Raw genomic sequence first — 21,525 nt, 5'->3', positions numbered from 1 at the left:
TTTTTCATTTAGTCTCTAATGTCTCAATAATAACTATAATGATGATCATATCAAGGTGTGCCTTAACCTCACTGAGCTGAGGTTATTTGAGCCTCTCAGGAGAGAGCTCTCTTCCACCTGGTTGTAGAAAAGCTCTCTAAATTCGTTAGCATAGCTAGCTAACCAGATGCTAATAACGACAGTTCGCCACTGTGCTTACAACTAAAGACACAGCCACGCAAACACTGTGGCATGTGTACGGCTCCTTATGGGTACTGTAATATTTGAAACGCTGGAGCAGCGTTCTGGTGCTCTCCGTCAGCACTCCTTTCAGACGAGACATATACCACGTGAAGACACGTTACGCTCGTGTTTTGTTCAAGGAACCTGTCCTCGGCCAGGCAAAACAGTCACTCACTTGTTTAATTATTTTGCGATCTAGATTTCTTCTTCTTTTTTGAAGTGAGAAGTTGTCCGTCAGTCGGATGGATGGACGGACTGACTGACACGGACACCCCCCCCCCCCCCAAAACGGAAACTCTTCGCGGGAGGCGCCGAAAAGCGACAATTTGCATCACTGTTTAATAATTATTTTAAACTGCTGCTACTCATTCTCTAGCCATGGTTGTGTACTTATTTATCTTATTTATTTTATTATTAATGTCTACCATTATTTTTAATTATTGCTTGCCTTTTGACCTGCTATGCCACTTTTACTGTAACACAGTACATCAGTGGTCACCAACCTTTGAGACTGAGAGCTACCTGAGGATAAGGAACTCCATGGAGGGCTACTTGTTTGATAACATCTGTCAGAAGAATAGTTTCCCTATTTGTTAGCAACACCTGTAGACACAGGAGTTACAGTCAGGCTACAGACTATTGTGGTTGGAACCATTACATGTGGCGGCATACCTGTAAACTGACATGTCAAATGTATTTATCAACCAATGGTTCTGATTGCCCTGTATTTATCACTGAGGTTAATGCACAGTACTGAGATTGATTAAGAAATAATGTTTAAAGAGAGACAAGATGTATTTTTTGTTTGTATAAAGTTAAGTGACTCATCTTCAACTCAACAGGGTCTTTTCTAAGAAAGAGTGTAAAATAAAGAACATTGCAGTTGAATGCTTGTTGCAGGTGTAGGTTTATGTTAGGATGAGCATCAGAGGTTTGAGGTTAAGAGGCAAATTAAATGAACAAGAGATGGTTGGGAGGAGGGGGGATGGAGAAGAGAGGAGAAGGATGCTAATGAGAAGGCCTGGGAGAGAAGCTGACACAGAGGGACGTGGTCTTCCTCTTTCGTGGTTTCCAAGGGTTACCATTGCCAGGCAGCGGCGTTGCTAAGCAAGATCATTGAGTGATGATGAAGATAAAAGATGTAGGAAAGGACGGAGGGATGAGGATGGGAGTTATATAGGAGGAGTCACAATCTTGTTATTAAACGTGTATATGCAGTCAACACACACCTGCTCACTCTTCGGATACCAACGGCCGATGACTATCACAGAAGACACTTTAACATATGTAGCTGCTGTTTGCTACATTTTTCAAAGTGGCTAAATGAGTTACATTACAATCAACACATTGTTTTACCATAGAAAATGTCCTAAATCTGGATATAGGGAATGTGACGTCACCAACGGCAACTCGTCCATCTCTGGAGGATACGACTGCAACCTGTTAACTAAACCTGTATAGCAAGATAACCGTTTCACTTTAAATGTTTTAAACATGGTCAGTAGGCTCTGTAAACAGACACTCCTATGACCAATGAGCAAAACTAAAAAGAACTACGGGATTCTACTCTATTCTTTTCAAACAGAGAGACGAGGGAGACGTAGCGAGCATCAGCAAGAGACGCTGAATGTGTTGAACTCCAGGAACACAAACCACTAAGCTGGGAATATGACTTAAAACAAGAAATATCACAGTATACGTACATATACTGGGACATGAATTATACATGATATGACAGTGTTTTGTTAGCATTCAGTTAGCATTGCATTAGCTGTCTTACATCTGTCCGGATGATTCGATAGTTGTCATCAAACCTATAGATCTGCAGGATCTGTGGTGGCTGTCCATTTCCAGCCGCCTCCTTGGGGATGTTTTCCCTTTGCCTGTTGTGTGGGCGTGGTGGCTGTCACTCTGGCTCCCGGCTCACCTGCTGCAATCAGCTGTTCACCCTCACACCTGATTCTCATCAGCCATCTACAACGGCATATCAGCAGAGGCTCCACAACCTGTCGGCGCCAGATCGTTGTTAAACCACAGTGGTAAACCTCCAGGCTACTCAGCATTATCAGCTACCTTATTTCTGGATGTTCTGACGCTAACGTGTTTTCTTCCTGTGCTCCAGGATCATTCTCTGACCGCCGTGTTGTCGTCACCAGCCTCCACTTCCTCGCCACTCCTGCCGGATTATCCTTCCCGCACCTTTTGTTCACTAATAAACCCTTTTTGAACACTCTGCCGTGTCCTGCGTTTGGGTCCTCTCAGAGGTCGTAACAGAACGATCTGGCCAGCATGGACCCAGCGGACACAGGCCACCAGTCCAAGACTGCGGACGAACTCAGCCAAGCCCTGGCCAGTCAAGGCGCTCTCGTGGGGCATCACACTGTGGTTCTCCGTGAGGTAGTGGAGACTCTCCGGAACCTCTCCGCTAACGTGCAAAGGATCGGCACGCAAGTAGAACTGCTCACCACACAGTATTCTCCTCCGCAGCCCGCTGCACAGCCGGCAGCCCCTCCTCCCGCTCCTGCCGCACCTCTCTATCAGCTACGAGAGGCCGTCATTCCCACACCGGAGCGATACGCTGGAAATTTGGGGATTTGTAGAGCCTTTTTGTTCCAGTGTACGTTAGTTTTTGAGCAGCAGCCCAGTACTTATCATACAGATGGGGCTAGGGTAGCATACGTAATGAGTCTGTTGAAGGGGAGTGCTTTAGATTGGGCTACAGCTGTTAGGGAGAGCCAGCCACACATTTGCTTATCATTTGATACTTTCATTTCCGAAATGAAAAAAGTTTTTGATCACCCGGTACGAGGGAGGGACGCTTCCAGGCGCCTTCTTTCTCTCCGGCAGGGCTCCCGTAGTGTAGCCGAATTTTCAGTTGAGTTTAGAACAGTTGCTGCAGACTCAGGCTGGAATAACGAGTCATTGCAGGATATTTTTCTTCAGGGGCTGAACGAAGCAATTAAAGACGAGCTAGCTGCTAGGGATGATCCAGTTAGCTTGGATAATTTAATTGCCACAGCTATCAAGATTGATAATCGCCTCAGAGAGAGACGTAGGGATAGGAATAGCCGTCACCCCAATCCCAGCTACTCCTCACCTGATCCCCAAATTGGGACTGCCACTGCCCCAATCTCCAGATCCTTCCCGATTCCTTACACGGCCTCACCCCCAGAAGACGAGCCCATGCAAGTGGGAAGGGCCCGCCTCTCACCATCTGAGCGTGCTAGAAGGATCCAGGCTGGGGAATGTGTTTATTGCAGCCAAACCAGCCATCTCGTTTCCTCCTGTCCTAAATCTGCCAAGAGGTCAGGCTCGTCAGTAGGTGTTGGGATTCTGGCGAGCCCTTCCTCCTCTCTCAACCCCCGACCCAGAACGCAGCTAGAAGCCGTGCTTTGCTGCAACCAACAGTTCCTACCTCTGCTCGCTTTAGTGGACTCGGGGGCGGACGAGAATTTTTTATTTATTTTTTATTACATTAATATTGCAGTTCAGGCAGGAATTCCCTCCGAAGTGTTAGATTCACCTCTTAATGCTAATGCTCTTAATGGTAAATTCCTGGCCCAAGTCACTCACCGCACCTTGCCAGTAAACCTCATTCTGTCTGGAAACCATCGTGAGGTTATTCAGTTTCACCTAATTTCCTCACCTCATGCCCCCATAGTGTTGGGCCATCCCTGGTTAAGAACACACAACCCCCAGATTAATTGGGTAACTGGCAAAATCCTTAGTTGGAGTTGTTTTTGTCTATCCTCATGCCTGCAGTCTGCCCTACCGCCTGCAGAGACCGCCACTCCACCACCCAAGATCGAGCCGCCTGACATGTCATCTGTCCCCACTGAATATCATGACCTGGGAGAAGTGTTCAGTAAACAGCGAGCTCTTTCTCTTCCCCCTCATCGACCCTACGACTGTCCCATTGACCTTCTTCCCGGGGCCCCTCTGCCTTCCTCCCGTCTGTTCAACCTGTCTCGCCCTGAGAGGAAATCCATGGAGAGTTACATCCATGACTCCCTGGCTGGCGGTGTCATCCGCCCATCCTCCTCCCCGGTTGGAGCTGGTTTTTTCTTCGTGTCCAAGAAGGACCGCTCACTGCGGCCCTGCATTGATTACAGGGGTCTTAATACCATCACTGTAAAAAACAGATATCCATTACCCCTCATCAACTCTGCCTTTGAACCCCTCCAGGAAGCCACAATTTTTTCCAAACTGGATCTCCGCAATGCCTACCACCTCGTCAGAATCCGAGAAGGGGACGAGTGGAAGACGGCCTTTAACACACCACTCGGTCACTTCGAGTATCTGGTAATGCCTTTTGGACTGATGAATGCCCCAGCAGTTTTCCAGTCGATGGTTAACGATGTGCTCCGTGACCTCCTCAACCGATCAGTTTTCGTCTACTTGGATGACATCCTTATATTCTCTCGTAACCAGGAGGAACACATTATCCATGTCAGACAGGTGCTGCAGAGACTCCTGGAAAACAGACTCTTTGTGAAGGCGGAGAAATGCGCATTCCATGTCAACACAGTCTCATTCCTGGGCTACATCGTTGAGGGAGGAAAGATTAGGGCCGACCCTGAGAAGATCCAAGCAGTGGCAGGGTGGCCAAAACCAACCTCAGTGAAACAGCTTCAACAGTTTCTTGGTTTCGCCAATTTCTATCGGCGCTTCATCAGAGACTACAGCAGAGTGGCGGGCCCTTTAACCAGACTCACTTCCCCTACAACTGGCTTTTCCTGGACCCCAGAGTGCGATGCAGCCTTCTCGGAGCTAAAGAGACTCTTCACCACTGCCCCTGTGCTCATCCACCCTGATTCCTCTCGCCAGTTCGTTGTGGAGGTTGATGCCTCCAACACCGGGGTAGGCGCAGTTCTTTCCCAGCGCTCGGAAAGAGACCAAAAATTACACCCTTGTGCATTTTTCTCCCGCCGCCTCACTCCAGCTGAGAAAAACTATGACGTGGGTAACAGAGAGCTGCTGGCTGTCAAACTTGCCCTAGAGGAGTGGAGACACTGGCTGGAGGGAGCTGAGCTCCCTTTTATTGTATGGACAGACCACAAAAACTTGGCTTACATCCAAACTGCCAAGCGCCTTAACTCCCGTCAGGCTCGATGGGCTCTGTATTTCGGTCGCTTCTCATTCACCCTTACCTACCGCCCAGGGTCACGGAACCTCAAGCCGGACGCTCTCTCTCGCCAGTTTGCTTCCGAAGAACCAGCTGCCGGTCCAGACACCATCCTGCCTGCCTCCTGCGTGGTAGCGGCTGTTACTTGGGAGATTGAGTCACTTGTTAAGGAGGCTCAGCGGGCGCAGCCTAACCCAGGTAACTGCCCAGCTAATAATCTCTTTGTGCCTATCTCTGTCCGCTCCAAGGTCCTGCAGTGGGCACACGCCTCCCGTCTCTCGTGTCATCCTGGTGTCCATCGCACACTGTTTATCCTCAGACAGCGGTTCTGGTGGCCTTCCATGGCTCAAGACACCAGGGTCTTTGTTGCTGCCTGTACAGTATGTGCCCGCGCCAAGTCCTCCCACCAACCTCCCTCTGGTCTGCTTCGCCCGCTGCCAGTACCTAGTCGCCCTTGGTCGCATGTGGCCTTGGATTTTGTTACTGGACTTCCACTCTCACAAGGTAATACCATCATCCTAACTATTGTGGACAGATTTTCCAAGATGGTACACTTTGTTGCTCTCCCCAAGCTTCCCACAGCCCGAGAGACTGCAGATCTTCTGGTCAACCACGTTGTTCGACTACATGGAATCCCCACCGACATCGTTTCTGACCGGGGTCCCCAGTTCATTTCCCACGTTTGGAAAGTCTTCTGTCGGGCTCTGGGAGCATCGGTGAGCCTGTCGTCGGGTTATTATCCTCAAACAAACGGGCAAACGGAACGGGCCAACCAGGACCTGGGAGCGGCTCTCCGCTGTGTGGCTTTCAGGAACCCCTCTTCATGGTGCCCACATCTGCCATGGATCGAATATGCCCACAACTCCCTGTCAAATGCAGCCACAGGTATTTCACCTTTTCATTGTGCCATGGGTTTTCAACCAGCCCTGTTTCCAGCACAGGAAGAGGAAGTTGCTGTTCCTTCCATTCAGACCCACCTTCGACGCTGTCGTAAGGTGTGGAAGGACACCCGAGCCGCCCTGCTCCGTTCCGCTGCCCGCAACCGCCTCATCGCAGACCGTCACAGGACCCCGGCCCCCAACTACTTACCAGGTCAGAGTGTTTGGCTTTCCTCCAAAGACCTCCCACTCAAGACAGAGTCTAAAAAACTCACGCCACGTTATGTCGGCCCCTTCATCATCGACTCTGTTGTTAACCCATCTGCAGTCAAGCTCAAGCTTCCCCCACACATGAAGGTTCACCCTACTTTTCATGTTTCTCTGCTAAAACCTGTTGCCAACAGCCCCTTGTCTCCTCCAGTGACTCTTCCCCCACCCCCCCGCATCATCGATGGTCACCCAACCTACACCGTCAGGCGATTGTTGGACGTTCGTCGCCGTGGAAGGGGATTCCAATATCTCGTGGATTGGGAGGGCTATGGCCTGGAGGAGAGGTCTTGGGTTCCCCGGCGAAACATCGACGACGCGTCCCTGGTACGGGACTTCCACCGGGATAACCCTGGTAGACCTGGTAGACCAGGTAGGCCGCCTGGAGGCGTCCCTTAAGGGGGGGGTACTGTGGTGGCTGTCCATTTCCAGCCGCCTCCTTGGGGATGTTTTCCCTTTGCCTGTTGTGTGGGCGTGGTGGCTGTCACTCTGGCTCCCGGCTCACCTGCTGCAATCAGCTGTTCACCCTCACACCTGATTCTCATCAGCCATCTACAACGGCATATCAGCAGAGGCTCCACAACCTGTCGGCGCCAGATCGTTGTTAAACCACAGTGGTAAACCTCCAGGCTACTCAGCATTATCAGCTACCTTATTTCTGGATGTTCTGACGCTAACGTGTTTTCTTCCTGTGCTCCAGGATCATTCTCTGACCGCCGTGTTGTCGTCACCAGCCTCCACTTCCTCGCCACTCCTGCCGGATTATCCTTCCCGCACCTTTTGTTCACTAATAAACCCTTTTTGAACACTCTGCCGTGTCCTGCGTTTGGGTCGTCTCAGAGGTCGTAACAGGACCTAGTTAACTTGACATGGGAGATCTGTCAGGATTAGTGGAGAACTGAGCAATATGTTACAGTGCAGGGATTATTCATGCAGCTTCTGGTTGAGCTGATATCACGTCACCATAGCAGAACCTGTAATCAGAGGTAATTTCAAATTTGGAAAAAGCAGAGCAAATCAAATGTATAATCGGTGACTAAGGGTGTCGCTGGAGAACAGTGGATGATTGACAGAATGAATGAAAGGTGGAGTCATTTGTAGGCCCTGGCTAAGCAATCATCAGTCTGATTCAATAGAACTGGAGCCATGAAATAAGAGGTCATCATTCTCCTTTCCTCCAACTCTACTGTATGTTAAAAATGTTAATGCTAACTATGAGAAAGCTTTCACAAAGTATTCATTATCAGCCATGATATATAGTAGAGATGTAACGATATACCGAATATCGCGGTAAATAAACGTCCCAATACCGTTGTGAGACTGACAAATACTGCGATTTTTTTTTAGATCATCGATCTCTTTTTCAAGAGAGACCTGTCCAACATGGCAGCAAGTAGGTTACAACATGAACATAAAACAACAGATAACACAACAAAAAAACATATTTACAGGGCTACATTTACACACCTAGAGACATTGACAAGTAACAACAATATATTTATATCTCGCCCTGTCAATAAGCCTCACCTTCTTGGCAAAAACTGTATTGTTTTTGAAGTGGTGGAGAGACAATGCACAGTTTGACCCACTGCTGTCACCCATGGCCAAAGCATATCTCTCCGTCCCACTGAGATGGCCTTAGACTTTTTCGCTGTCCGTCATTTTAACAGATAGGATCGTAAAATATCCGTCATAATCCCTTATTACCCGTCGGATCTGAACAGTTCACGAGAGAGCACGCTCGTGAACTGTCAACGGGGGGGGGGGGGGGCGGTGTTATGCCGTGTGTGCATGCACCTCGCGGGAGCGCGCACAGCGTAAAGCAAAACCTCCCTGACATGTATTGATCTGTATGGCAAAGTACGGTTTGGAAACTATATCATTTCCTTGTGGAGGGCATGCATAACACGGCATAACCCCAGAGCCTCGCTGCGCGGAAACGTTGGCGCTGTTCCGAGTTTGTTCCAATCTGTCAAAATGACAGACTGCTTTCAGATTTTTCCGTCATTGTTAAATAACATATTCGGTTAACGCGACCACTGCTGTCCCAGCAACATCAGTACCAAGCGAGAGAGTTTTTTCCAGAGCAGGGGATATTGTAAATGCCCAAACATCCCAGCTTATAAATACCTGGAAATGTGGACATTCTCATATTCCTAAAAACCTGTCTGATGATGCTGAGTGAGTGACTAGTGAGTTTGAGTTGAGTTACTTGAAAAACTAAAGTGAAACTTGATTTATTTTATTGCAGGGTCTGATTACTAAATGTCCTTGTTTATTTGTGAGATGAAGTGGCACAAAGAAAATGCCTACTTTGTTTGGTAGTACTAGTAGGTACAAAAACACTGGTTTTCTTGTTCCAGCCTGTTACTGTCCCTTTGTTTTTGACACTTTAAAATACTGCTATCCTACTAAAATGCTTTACAAATCAGATTTATTATGTAATAAAGAAACATTTTCCGAGTAAAACAATTTTTTATTGGAAAAAAAAAGTGAATTTTTTTATTTTTCCCTTTATTATTCAATATCGCGATAAATACCGTACCGTGGACTTGTTATCGTACCTTGAGTTTTTGGTATTGTTACATCCCTAATATATAGCAATAGCACATTATCCTTTTAAAAAGGTTTGGTTTGATAAAAACAACAACTAGAGATGTCCTGATCCGATCACGTGATTTTCAAAAGATCCGAATCGGGAGAAAAAGATCGGGGATTGGGATTTTCTTCTTTTTTTAAAAATTATAAAATATTTGTATTATTTTATTTAATGTTACAAAACAAAAATGACCATGTTCACATCTTAAAGTCATCCAGAGGCCTTAGTTTTGGTTGAAAATTACACATCATGTATGTGTTGCTTCTTTTGGGCTTGTTTTCAAAGACCTGGTTGCTTATTTCTCTCAAATCTGGCAACAGAGTGGGCAGGGCGCAGTGTCTAATAGTAGCAGTAAGCTAACAAGAGGCTACGTTCAGCTGGTGACTCGGGAGTCGGGACAGAGAAAATGTGAGGAGTTTGGAAGTATTATAACATTGAAAGCAAAGGCAGTGTAACAGCCAGATGCAATGTTTGCAAGGCGGAGGTTCCGCGTGGTGGAAAGAACAGAGCTACGTTCAACACGACCAATCTAATACGCCACCTGAGAAACAAACACCAACAACAACACAACGAGTACACAGCGGCCACTAAGGTAACGGCACTTAAACAACCGACACTTTCAGAGACTTTTAAAAGGAAAGAGAAACTGCCCCAGAAAAGTGAAAAGGCCAAAAGAATAACAGCCAAGATAGCTGAATTCATCACGTTGGATGACCAGCCGTTATCTGTGGTGGAGAACGTGGGGTTTTTCCGTCTCATGGAGCACTTGGAGCCACGTTATGAGTTGCCTTCTCGTCACTACTTTACAGAGAAAGCTCTGCCTGCCCTTCACAACAAGCTTCGTGGCCACCTGCAAGCCCTGTTAACAGACGTGCCTGCTTTCGGATTTACCACGGACATATGGAGTTCTTCTGTGTGTCCAATGTCACTCCTTAGCTTCACTGCACAGTGGATCAACTCCCAGTTTAATTTACAACATGCGACCTTGCAAGCTCAGAACTTTCGCGGATCTCACACAGCAGATCGTGTGAGAGAGGCGATCGAGGGGATGCTTAACAGTTGGGGAATAGATAAGCAACGGGTCCATGTCATTTTGCGGGACAACGCGCGAAATATGGTGAAAGCCATGGATGTTATGGAAGTATAATACTTTGTTTATTCATGTTATGTTAAGCTGCTGTTGTTCATTGCATTAATACTAGACTAGTTAGTTTTAAGGCTAGAATTCTGCACTAAACCAAATTTAAAATTGTATTATTTGTGACTGAATGTGAACTTGTGAAGCTAGTCAAGCTACCTCTTTCCAGTAGAGTTATTTTTGTTTTGTTACTGTACTATATGCACTCAATTTGTTTACATGGTTATTTTGTGGTGGACCACTGATAAGCTTTATTTTGTTTTGATCCAATGCTGCACAACTGAACTGATCCAATGCTGCTGTGAAAAAAAGAAGCTATATCCATGTTGGATAGAATGGGTAGTTGGGTACTGTCATTTAAATTAAAAAAAAATAACCTTAAAGGTGGGGTAGGTAAGTTTCAGAAACCGGCTCGAGATACACTTTGTTATATTCCATGGAATGCTCTTAACATCCCGATAGCAATGAATATCTTAAGTGCTTTGACAAAAAATCCATTAAAAAAAATGGCATCTGTGGAACCCGTAATACTGTAAAAACTACAACCAATCCGTTTAGCGATTGCCGCCCTGTCTGTCAGCCTTCCATCTCGTGCACGCACAAATGTATCTCGTGCCCTCATTGGGCGTGCCGTCATTGGGCGTGCATTGCAGCAGTACTTCAATGACTCGCCAGCAACAGGCGGCCACTTTCACCATGGCAGAGTTAGCGTCTACTGGTCGCAAAAGAAAAAATGTTATGGAGCAAATTAAGAACAAAAAGAAAGTGGAAACTAGGAGAAGTCAAACCAGAGTCAATATCGGAGTTGCTTTGGCTGTGTAGTATTGCTAACCTAGATGTGTTTAGCTTTGCCTGATATGTAACGTTACTGCAGCCTGCTCTCGCGGAGGAGGTGCTCTGTAAGGAAGTCTGAAGGAAGGGGCGGATTCTTTTTGGCTGTGTACTTTCCAATTTTAGTGCACTCGAGCCGGTTTCTGAAACTTACCTACCCCACCTGTAAGGGACAACTTGAATGCTTTTTTCCTTCTTTTTTTTCATAAAGATCGGAAAAAATCGGTATCGGCAGATTGTCAAAATCAAATGATCGGAATCGGATCGGGAGCAAAAAGAGATGATCGGGACATCCCTAACAACAACTTAGAAAGATATTGTGGACAAACAGTGCATACATAAAGAGGACATGGCAACAAGAGACTAATCAAACAAGCTGCGATCTTTATACAAGGATAACTGGTAAATGTGATGGTGATATAATAATACTGGAACCTGGATTTGTCAGGTGTGGAAAGATAGAAAGTCCTTAATTCCAACCGGGTAAAAAGCAGGCTAGTCAATCAGATATCAATTTATCATTGCTGTTGTAATTTCTGTTTGCAGAAAAGATCATATAGACTGTGGGAATTTCCATATGCTATGTTCGAAGAGCTTCTATATGGGGTGTGTCTACTCTTGTCTTTAAACACAGTGGTGATATCAGTCAAAGCACTTTTTGACAGAAAAAGAAAAAGAAGACTATTCCCTGTTCTGTACTATTCAGGTGAGGTTTTCTGGCTACACAGTCAATGATGACAATCTTGCCTCTCCTATTAATAAAATAAGGATAATGTTGGCAGTGTTCCAAGTGATTGTATTCAGAGTGTCATGACACTAGTGAGATACTGCTCTGCTCACTCACAGAAGTTACCCAAAGTTAAGCAAGGTCAGCATATCACACTGCAATCCCTGCTGAGGAATCTAACAGGAAGTCTGCCCAGATGAACTGTCCTGATATACTTGCTGCCTCAGACATGGCAATTGATCTCTATCCAATAGACTGGACCAGTCACTGTGGCCGACAGTTGGGACTGGAGACTTGAAGTACTTTAACTTCCAGTCTTAACCACAGGGCTACCTGTTCTGAAAAGTTGGCAACAACCTATGTTGCATCTCTTGCCCCCTCCAGATCTGAAGCCACCTGCCATGTTTAAATGCACAGTAAGACACTCTGGACCCTCAAACAATTAGTTATCAGAGAAGTCAGATATAGTCTTGGATAGCCAGATCTATCACTATAGCACTGATTTTCCTGCTGAACAAACATAATATCATAAACATGTCTTTGCCACAGAACTCCTTTTCTGCAATATTCCATAATCCAATGGAAAAAAATCCCATTAAGACTGTACTACCAGGTCAGCCTTCAAAAATATGTCAATACTGTGCCACATTCTTGTAAAATCTGTTTAACATATGTTACATCCTGTGGGTCTGACTAGTCAGGATACCATTTTGTCTAAGAGGCAGCCAGCATGGTTGTTCTGATTAAGGCAGGTCATATGACAGATACTGACCCCCAGATTAGATTCCTGTTGATTATTACTAGTGAAGCACGCTCAGCTAAACACATATACTACAAGAGAACTGATTAGAACACATAGCTAGACCGTAATGCAATAATAATTTAACATAAGTGATGCCTTACTATCATGTCGAAAGTTTTGACTATTTGAGCATGTCTAAATAGACACTTCAGTCAAACAAAGTGTCTAAGATGATAGACATTGATGTTAACCTTAACAGAGGTTCTAACGTGTGAGTGTTCAGTGTAACACTATGTAGGAGCCAGAGATCAATGTGTAACTGTTTATTAGTACAGTAGTACTGTCTGTAGGGGTCAGGGGATGAACGAAGCACTTGCAATCAACCTTTACTTGTTTACTAAAAAGTTCCTAATTAACTGTAGTTCCCATAAAGTAATGAATACACTCGTGTTTTTCACAATAACCCGCAATGCACCTCAAAACTCTGAAAATATTGCCAAACCTCTTTAAAATATCTGGAAATGTGCAGAACAATTGGCAGTTTTCCATAGAACAGTCTATTTCTGGAGGTTTAAACTTCAACAGAGGGACTTTAGTTTGCTTTCAGAGTAAGTGTCTCTCTGCCAAGTTCCAACCAGATCTTTGGACACGCTGGCTGGAGTCCACTGGCTAAAAGAAAGATAATTCTACCTCAAATAAATGGCACATATTTACTATTGACCAGTGGCCTATACTACGAAGCAGGATTTGCTGTTAGCGAGGTAACTTCAGGGTTAGCTCTGGGTTTCCGGTCCTATGACGCTGGTTCACTTCTTACCGGGGTAGATCTCCACGGTCGCTTATGCTGAACGGCTAACCTGCTCCGGGGCAGGTTATGTTCCAGATAAGGGATCAACTCCGTGAAAGCACCGCCTGCTGGCCAATTAGAGCTCAGTGTGCAGAGTTTAACGATATCAAGTCATATTACAGGAGAAAGGAAATACAGTTTAAACTGCCGTCGCAGGAAAGACGGCCAGCAAAAATCACCGACTGTGTGAACATGAAGTGCTAAAGTGCTAGTGCTTTATGCTTTCACACATTCTGCTTCCACATTGGAAAAGAGCAGCGCAAAATGCTCGTTATTTGGAAACAATATTGAAGAGAAGGCTCCGTAACACATTACTCTAAAGCAGGGGTCTGCAACCTTTTTGACCAAAAGAGCCATTTTGCTCCTTTTTCCAAAACATTTTTTTGTCTGGAGCCCCAAAACATATTTCATAGCTTGATAGCTAATACATTTGTATTTATTGTTAGGCCTATATCAGACAAAAACTACGCTTTTTTTTGCATGTATTAGGCTATTTATTACATTATATAAAACTGTTAGCCTCTAATAAGAAACAAATAACTCCTATAAGGAGAATTAAAAATAATACACAGGCCTACTTTAAAATAAATTAAACACAGCACTTGGGGAGTCCTCTGCACATTTGAAGGAAAAAAATATATTATTAAAATGGGCCCACTTCGAAATAAATAAAACATATAGCTGCACCCTAAAAAGAGTTAAAGGTAGGGTAGGTAAGAATGGCGAAACCAGCTAGAGTGCGCTAGAATTTGAAAATACACAACCGGAAAAAATATGCCTCTTCCTTCAGACTTTCTTACAGAGTCCCTCCTCCAACACATACGAACGCGCATCATCAATGAGGCCACGAGATAAATTTGTGCCAGATGGAAGGCTGACAGGCAGGTAGGCCATCCAATCATTTTAGCCGGGCCGGCTAAAATGCCGTGCTTTTTACAGCGCTACGGCTTCCAGAGATTAATTTTTGTATGTATTTATTTTCAAAGCATTTAATATATTCATTGCTATCGGGACGTTAAGAGCATTCCATGGAATATAACAAAAAGTGTTTTCTGAAATAAATTACATACCCCATTGAATTATGACTAAAGATTGTCAGCTGTCTTCCTCTCCCTTCTTGTTCCTCGATAGGTAAAGGCTGCAGCACCGTTGACAACTTCTCTTTACACATCAAACATACCGGTAAACCAGCATCGTTTGCTGTGAAAGCTTATAACTCTGTCCACACAGAATGAAATCCTGTGTTCCTCCGGTACTTTTCTTTGATTTATCCATAGTTCGCTCATCGAGCCGGGGGTCAGGTTATTCACCCGCAGGAAAAGGCGCTCGCGCGGGACCGTAGCAGGATGTGACGCATATTTTAGTTGACCTAATTAAAACCGTTTTGTTTTTTATTTATGTATCACAGTATCACCTCAAAATACAAGATACGAAACATTTTCAACCATGCAACAAAATATAAATAGTCCTACAAATACTTTTATTTTATTTCCTTCTTATTTTTGTCTAAGCTCAAGGGAGCCAGAGGGGGGGGCTTAAAAGGGCCGCGGGTTGCCGACCCCTGCTCTAAAGGATCGAGTTCAGATATGGCTGTCTTGAACACTATCATCAGAGTAACGTGATCTAATCAATAAATAAAGATTCAGCCTAACACGAAAGCACATGGCTACTTAACATGCAGAATGACATTTTGCATGCTAAGTAGCCATGTGCTTTCTGGGGCTTAATCTTTATCATTAAACCGATTTAACGTAAAAGTTCCTTCAAAATAAGAGTCCCGATCTTATTAGTATCAAAATAAAAGTGGAAAACGAAAACTTTACCATAGGAAAATATTGGCATACAAATATAACTTCTCTAAAAGGTAACTCATTTTAAATATAGTTAGACATTAAAAGGTAATTTACAATAATAATAATATTCATATTAGTAATAAGCTTTATATTTGTATAGCACCTATTACAAGAATAGTGGCCAAACTCGCTTCACAGCAGTTCAATAGACAGATTAATATAACATGACAGGATAAAAGCAATGCAGAGGAGCAGCTACATTTCAACACATATATCCACGAAGATTAATACATGAAGACTTGTGACTCGGACTTGACTTGGACTCTTCTTATGTGACTGACTCGAACACAGGTAATGATGACTTGGACTCAACTCGGACACTCCTTGGGTGACTCGAACTTGGACTCGAATAGTGGTGACTCGAGAGTGACTTGGACTCGTGAATTGGACTTGTGAATTGACTACAACACTGTGATAAAGCATCTGTTGCCATACAGCAGGAACAGCATGAGGGGGACCAGAAGCTTTAATGCAGTGGTTCTCAAACTTTTTCTGTCATTCCCCACTTTGAACAGGTGGGCCTTTTCAAGCCCCACCTGTTCCTCATCGCTCCAATAAAATGGTAGGCCAAGTTTAAAATGGTCAAATGTATCGTTCTTTAACAGGGGTCTCCAACCTTTTTTAGGATGAGGGCTACTTTCAAAAAATAAAACATGTCGTGAGCTACTTTTACTCCTCTTTTTTTGTTTTTTTGCACTGTATATATTTAGCACTTTGAACATTATTATATGCTTACCTTTAACTTTTGTGTGCTGTTTGGGTCTGTGGGACCCGTTCCGTTTTCAGTGTTTACTAAAAGAAAATGTTTGCAATTTAATTATTTTAACCTGCTTTATTTGGGGGTGGACCTCACCTCCTCTAGGGGGTTCCGGGGGCATGCACCCCCGGGAAGATTTTTTTTTTAATGTTGAAGTTAAATGCCTCAATCTGGTGCACTTTGAGCAAAAAAGGAATTTATGGAAACAGCTCTCAACACACTGAAAGGGAGCTGTATACTTTTCAATAATCCAAACATCGCCAAACAGTCGCTTTGGATAAAAGCGTCAGCTAAATGCAATGTAATGTAATCTTTAGAATATGATCAAAACCAATAACAAATCATTTAAACTTGTTTATTCCTATCTTATGTTACCTAGTTAGCATTTTTTCTTTTTATTTATGCATATTTTACTAATCACTCCCCTTTTATTTATTTTTTTACTGTCCTATACACATTGGAATGATTTCTTACTTTATTTTTGTACACCTAGGCTATATTAAATAGATAAATGTGTGCTCTCTCTCTGTCTCGCTCGCTCACAGAGGCTGTGTGCTCCTCCGTGGCGATGACGGCTTACGTTAAAAAATTATAATAAACATAGGCCTAATTGTAAAGTTGGGGGACACAAACGGGATTTTGAAAAGTGTCACGGTTAAACTCCTTGTGAAGTGGTGAGGTGCCGCTCCACATTGCTTTTCTTCCCGACTGCAACGCTGTAAATGATTTTGGTTTCAGTTGTGTGTGTGTGAGCAGGCTCGGATTTGGCCATCGGGAGATTCGGGACTTTTCCCTGTGGGCCGCTGCCTTTGGTTGGCCGCTGGCTCTGACATAGGTGGGCAGTGGAATTTCACAGCGCCGCTGCGCCGGTACCGCACCCGCCGCCGTTGCGAGGCTCCGGCGCTGTGAAAGTCCACCGCCGTTGCGAGTCTCCGGCTGTCACAGTCCACTAACGCCCGCAAGGACCCAGGTTCAATTCTGGCCTGAGGTCCCAAAAATTAATTTAACTTTTTTTTTTTTTTTTTTTTAAACTCGCGTTCATCGCGTCCATTCGCGACCCACCTATCACATCTTTGCGCCCCACAAGTGAGGATGCAGACACTTTGAAAAACGCTGAATTTAATGGAAGCAGCTGCTGGTCTTGTAAATGTAGGACATACTGTTATTTGTTTTGGTATATCAGGACTCAACATTGCAGTTACTAGGGTAAAAACCAAGCGGCAAACTCTGGGGAAGAGCCGGGACGCCAATGCGGAAGTGCCTCAAACTGCAGTTCATCTAGTGGCCAGTAAGAGCATTCTGCAGAAGGGAGCAATTTCCATAGACCCCCATGTTAAAATGCCCAACTTTAGAGCAGAATTAAACATGTTTACATCGTGGTTCAAAAAAACATATTCTCTGTATAGTTAGATCCCCCCTTCATGAATATGGATTGGGGGGGTGAATTTTTTCTCAAGTCATCTGTTTAATTAATATTAAGCCTTAAAGCTTTTGCATAAATTAGGGCGTGGTCACTTTGATGGACACGTACATGCCTCACTGTCAGCAACTTGTCCACTCTGCTAGGCTACAACCATAGAGGCTACAACATTAGTTAGTTGTAGTTACTGTACTTGACCCTTTAGCTTTAGCCGTGTTCGTGGTGATTGTGCCTTTTAGGGAATATTGTTACAAATACCAGACAATTCAAATGTTGTGCTGTGCGCTTGAATGTACTAACAGAACTTCCAAGAAGTCTAAAATTATAATATTATACATGTCCCGTTCGCAGGTGTTTGTGTGCTTGGTAGCTTAGCTTGTTACTTATTAGCCAGCTAAGGACGTAACCCTTTATACTATATACATTTTAGTTTATGATTCAGCCTTGGGTAAGACTTTTATAGTCTATGGCTATGACGCCCATAATGCTAAACGGGAGCAAATGTTAATAGGGGACCCAATTATCCCAGTGGTGGCCGCCGGAGCTAACGGAGCCGCAGAGGGCTAGCTCCAGCCGGCGTCCCGGAGCTAGCCCACTGCGGCTCCGTTAGGTCCGGGGCCGGGCGGTGGAGTCCGTCTTTTCTTAACGTGTGAATGACAAGCATTAAGAATAACAAAACATAGCTAATTCTCTTGCAGATTGTCTCATTTGATTATGAATGTAACGTTTATATAGGGGAACTACACTGTTAGCAGTAACTTGGTTTGGACGTATTTCATGTTAGCTTAGCTTCTTAGCCTGAGCTAGCTCTGTTTACTTCCAGTTCGGAGGCAGCACGGGAACACTACGTCCATTTATATATACAGTCTATGGTAAAAACTGACACACCTAACTGACAGGTCAAACTACTGTGGACCAGGACTAGCTTCAGATAATGAATAACACAGATAACACAACAGGTACATCTCCATTCAGATAAAGACCTGACAGATAATATTATAATGTACATGTGCAAAATTAGAGTAAAAATAGTATAAAAACAGACAAAATAAAAATAATCAATAAAAAATAGTCATAAAAAAAAACTTCAATGGCTTGTCTATCCTGATGGAATAATCAACTCACTTTACCCTCAATAAATGAAATAATTAGTTTAACAGAACCTGACTGACTGCTTTCACAAGCTTAAATTACCCTGAGTAAACAATTAGACAGATCTCTATCCTTAAAAACACATTCATCATCAAAATGAGCTCATTTGTAATGTATCTAAGCTTTAACTATATCTCAGTGAGTGTATCTATCGACGTGTCTCTTTGTCCAATGTGGGGGATGATATGGCAAACGTTTATCTGAGATATATAGTCACATCTAAGGCAATCACAAGCATATCAATCAAGAAACTCAGTTAAATCAATGTGTGAATGCATGTAGTCAGTGTATAGCTTGAAAAATGTATTTGTTTTCTATATATTTACTTGAAACTAGTATGTTAATCTTGCCCAAAAAAACCTTCATCAAATGAGAAAATACATATACAATATATATTAAATCATATCTGTTTATGGTATAATCCCCAAATGAAACCTTATAAATCTGATATACTTTGGGACCAATGAGTGAGCTAATTGGTTTTGGGTAAAAAAAACTAAACGTGTTTTGAAGCATGCAAGGTTTCTGACAATTTCCCCAATACTCCCTACCCAAATGATGATATCACACAGCAAGAATATTGAATTATATGTCAAGAATGTATCTGTTTTGAAGGACCTGAACTTTAGGCTTCATCCTCTTCCCAGGACATCAAACTTGAGCTCCACTGTACTGTTTCAGTAGTGTTTTGCCATCAACATGTTTGTGAAAGCCAATCGTTGATGGTCCACAAAAAATGAAGTCTTTCCTTTTTTTGTCTTACTTTCTAATCACAGAAGTCAACAGGTGTTAAAATGTCAAAATATATACACATATCAGATACTTTACATAAAGTGGCTATGAATGACAAAAACATACAAACTGGAGGTCTTCATATTCAACAATGTCTACGATTAACCAGGCATTGCTATGATCATCTGTATCCTCTTATTTCGTTGAGGATACTTTAAAACCCTTGTAAAGCCTAAATCAAATGAGAATAACAAACCCTGCTTTAGATAGACTGCAGGGTATTTCTGATGAAGACACACATGTAATCTAGCTGGGAGCTTGGCAGCATCTCTGCCCTTCTAGAGATAAACAGCAGCAGGCATGAGATGTTTCGCAACAACACTGTAGTTAACTTGCATCCCACCAAATTGATCATCTCAAATTAATTAACACAAACACACGTTATGAATCTCTCGAAAATATGTTCCATTAGACTAAACTATAATAACAATCTTGGTTTCGACTTCTATACAGTGTTTGCAAGAAGAAGAAAACAACGTATATTTCATAACACTTGTTTGTTTACTTGAACCAAGTCTTTGGTTTTCTCTATAGAATCATCCCAATACATTTCTCACCCAAACTGAGATGACTGCTGTTAAACTGTGTGTTTTTAAACTGTGTGCTACATCTTTATATTAAGCGGTAATACATATGCACCTGCTGCCATACTGCAAGCTAACTCAGCATAGCGCTCATTTGTCAGTCAGCTAACGTTTACATTTAGTCAGAAATAATAAGTGCTCTACGCCATTTTAGGCAATATTAGAGGCTTTAGCTTCACGTTTTGGCCTTCGATGACAAGAGGCTAAGCTCATGTAAATTGTATCATTTGATGATGCAATCATAACAGAAATAAAAGCATATTAAAACATATACATTCCACATCACAAGCCTGAAATGAGCTGTTAATATGGTGCTCTGACGGCTATTTGCTAAATATTTTGTGAAAAAAGCTAATGTTAGCTAGGCAGTTAGCTGGGCTAGCAATCTGTGGCTAACACCCCAACCCTCGACGCAAACGGACAATAGGCCCAACTGTGTCAACACCTGCTACACCAAAGTAGTATGGCAAATGTTGTGCTAGGGTATGTGTGTATAATTGTATGATAGTGTCAAGGTGTTGAATATGTTGTCCAAATATGTTAACGTTTTAGAATCGGAGCTGTCATCCCACCCTTTGCGTCTCTGCTTAAACCACGTCATTGGACTATCCAACACTGCGGAAATACACCGCTAGCTAAGAGCTAGCTAAGAGTTAGCTGAATGCTAACTGGCTGTCTAGCTGGCACTTAGAGCAGCTTACCCGTGTCTCCGATGATGATGTATTTGAAGAGGTACGCGTACGCCATGGCCCCTGGTTTCTGCAGTCAGCTGTCTCGACCGTTACACCTTCGTTAAACCCACAGTGAGCAGTGTGAAAAGCAAGCTGACAGCTTGTTAGCCTGTTTTTCTCTGTCGGTGTTGAGGAAGGAACAATAAACAGCCAGAGCCTCGGCTCTACGTCACACGGTCCGCCCTCGCCACGCTACAGTATGATGTCTTCAGGGACTCCTCGGAGAATGCATGATGCGTTTGAATACTCCGCTCTATTAAAAAAAATCTAAAGAAGTCTTTTGGCGTAGCGCTTTTTTACGGGTGAACCTACCAGCTTAGCCAAACTCCGACAGTACAGTGTGTAAGGGACAATACACTTAAAAAATACATTGTTAATACATTATTGTGAAACTGTTACAAGACAAGTGTAAAGTAACTTTGGTGGCCCCGCTGTTATGCTCATCGTCGCATTCAACAAGTCAAATTTGATGGACAGAGCAGAGGGTGAATTGTTACACATTTTATATGCAAAAAAGCGTTTTTATGTACATTAATAAAGCAAGCCTACAGGTATATGCACAGACAAGGTACATTTCTACCTATAGAGTTATTTCCTTAAGACATGTCATTTACATGTCTTAAGGGAAAATACACCAAATATCATCTGAAATTCAGGGATGATATTAAAGATTAAAGAAACACACACAAAACAGGAAGATTAAATGTGGAATCTTAACTAAGACCTCTAGCATCTAAAGCAATATTGGTAAATGATTTAACATCAGATTATAATATTGATATAGGCTGTCTCACTGAAACTTGGTTCAGACATGAAGAATATGTCAGCATAAATGAGGCCACTCCACCCAGCCATATCAA

At 43.4% G+C, this 21,525-nt stretch overlaps 1 protein-coding gene across 2 annotated transcripts in view; it reads right to left on the bottom strand.

Annotated features, from left to right (window-relative positions):
• rab2a (RAB2A, member RAS oncogene family) overlaps positions 1-20,870 on the bottom strand; it is a 42,460-nt gene extending 21,590 nt beyond the window's left edge. Inside the window, exon 1 of one of the 2 annotated variants that reach the window (XM_079649134.1) lies at positions 20,636-20,870. In XM_079649134.1, coding sequence (XP_079505260.1) covers positions 20,636-20,681 — 46 coding nt within the window. In that variant the 5' untranslated portion in view covers positions 20,682-20,870. The remainder of the gene's footprint in view (positions 1-20,635) is intronic. The other variant, XM_079649133.1, reaches the window with a different exon arrangement.
• Between the last annotated feature and the right edge of the window lie 655 nt (positions 20,871-21,525).

The sequence above is a fragment of the Notothenia rossii genome, assembly GCF_949606895.1.
Source record: "Notothenia rossii genome assembly, chromosome: 9".
NCBI classification, from domain to species: Eukaryota; Metazoa; Chordata; class Actinopteri; order Perciformes; family Nototheniidae; genus Notothenia; species Notothenia rossii.
Note: the sequence above shows the minus strand (reverse complement) of the source record. Positions and strands in the feature narration are given on the sequence as shown.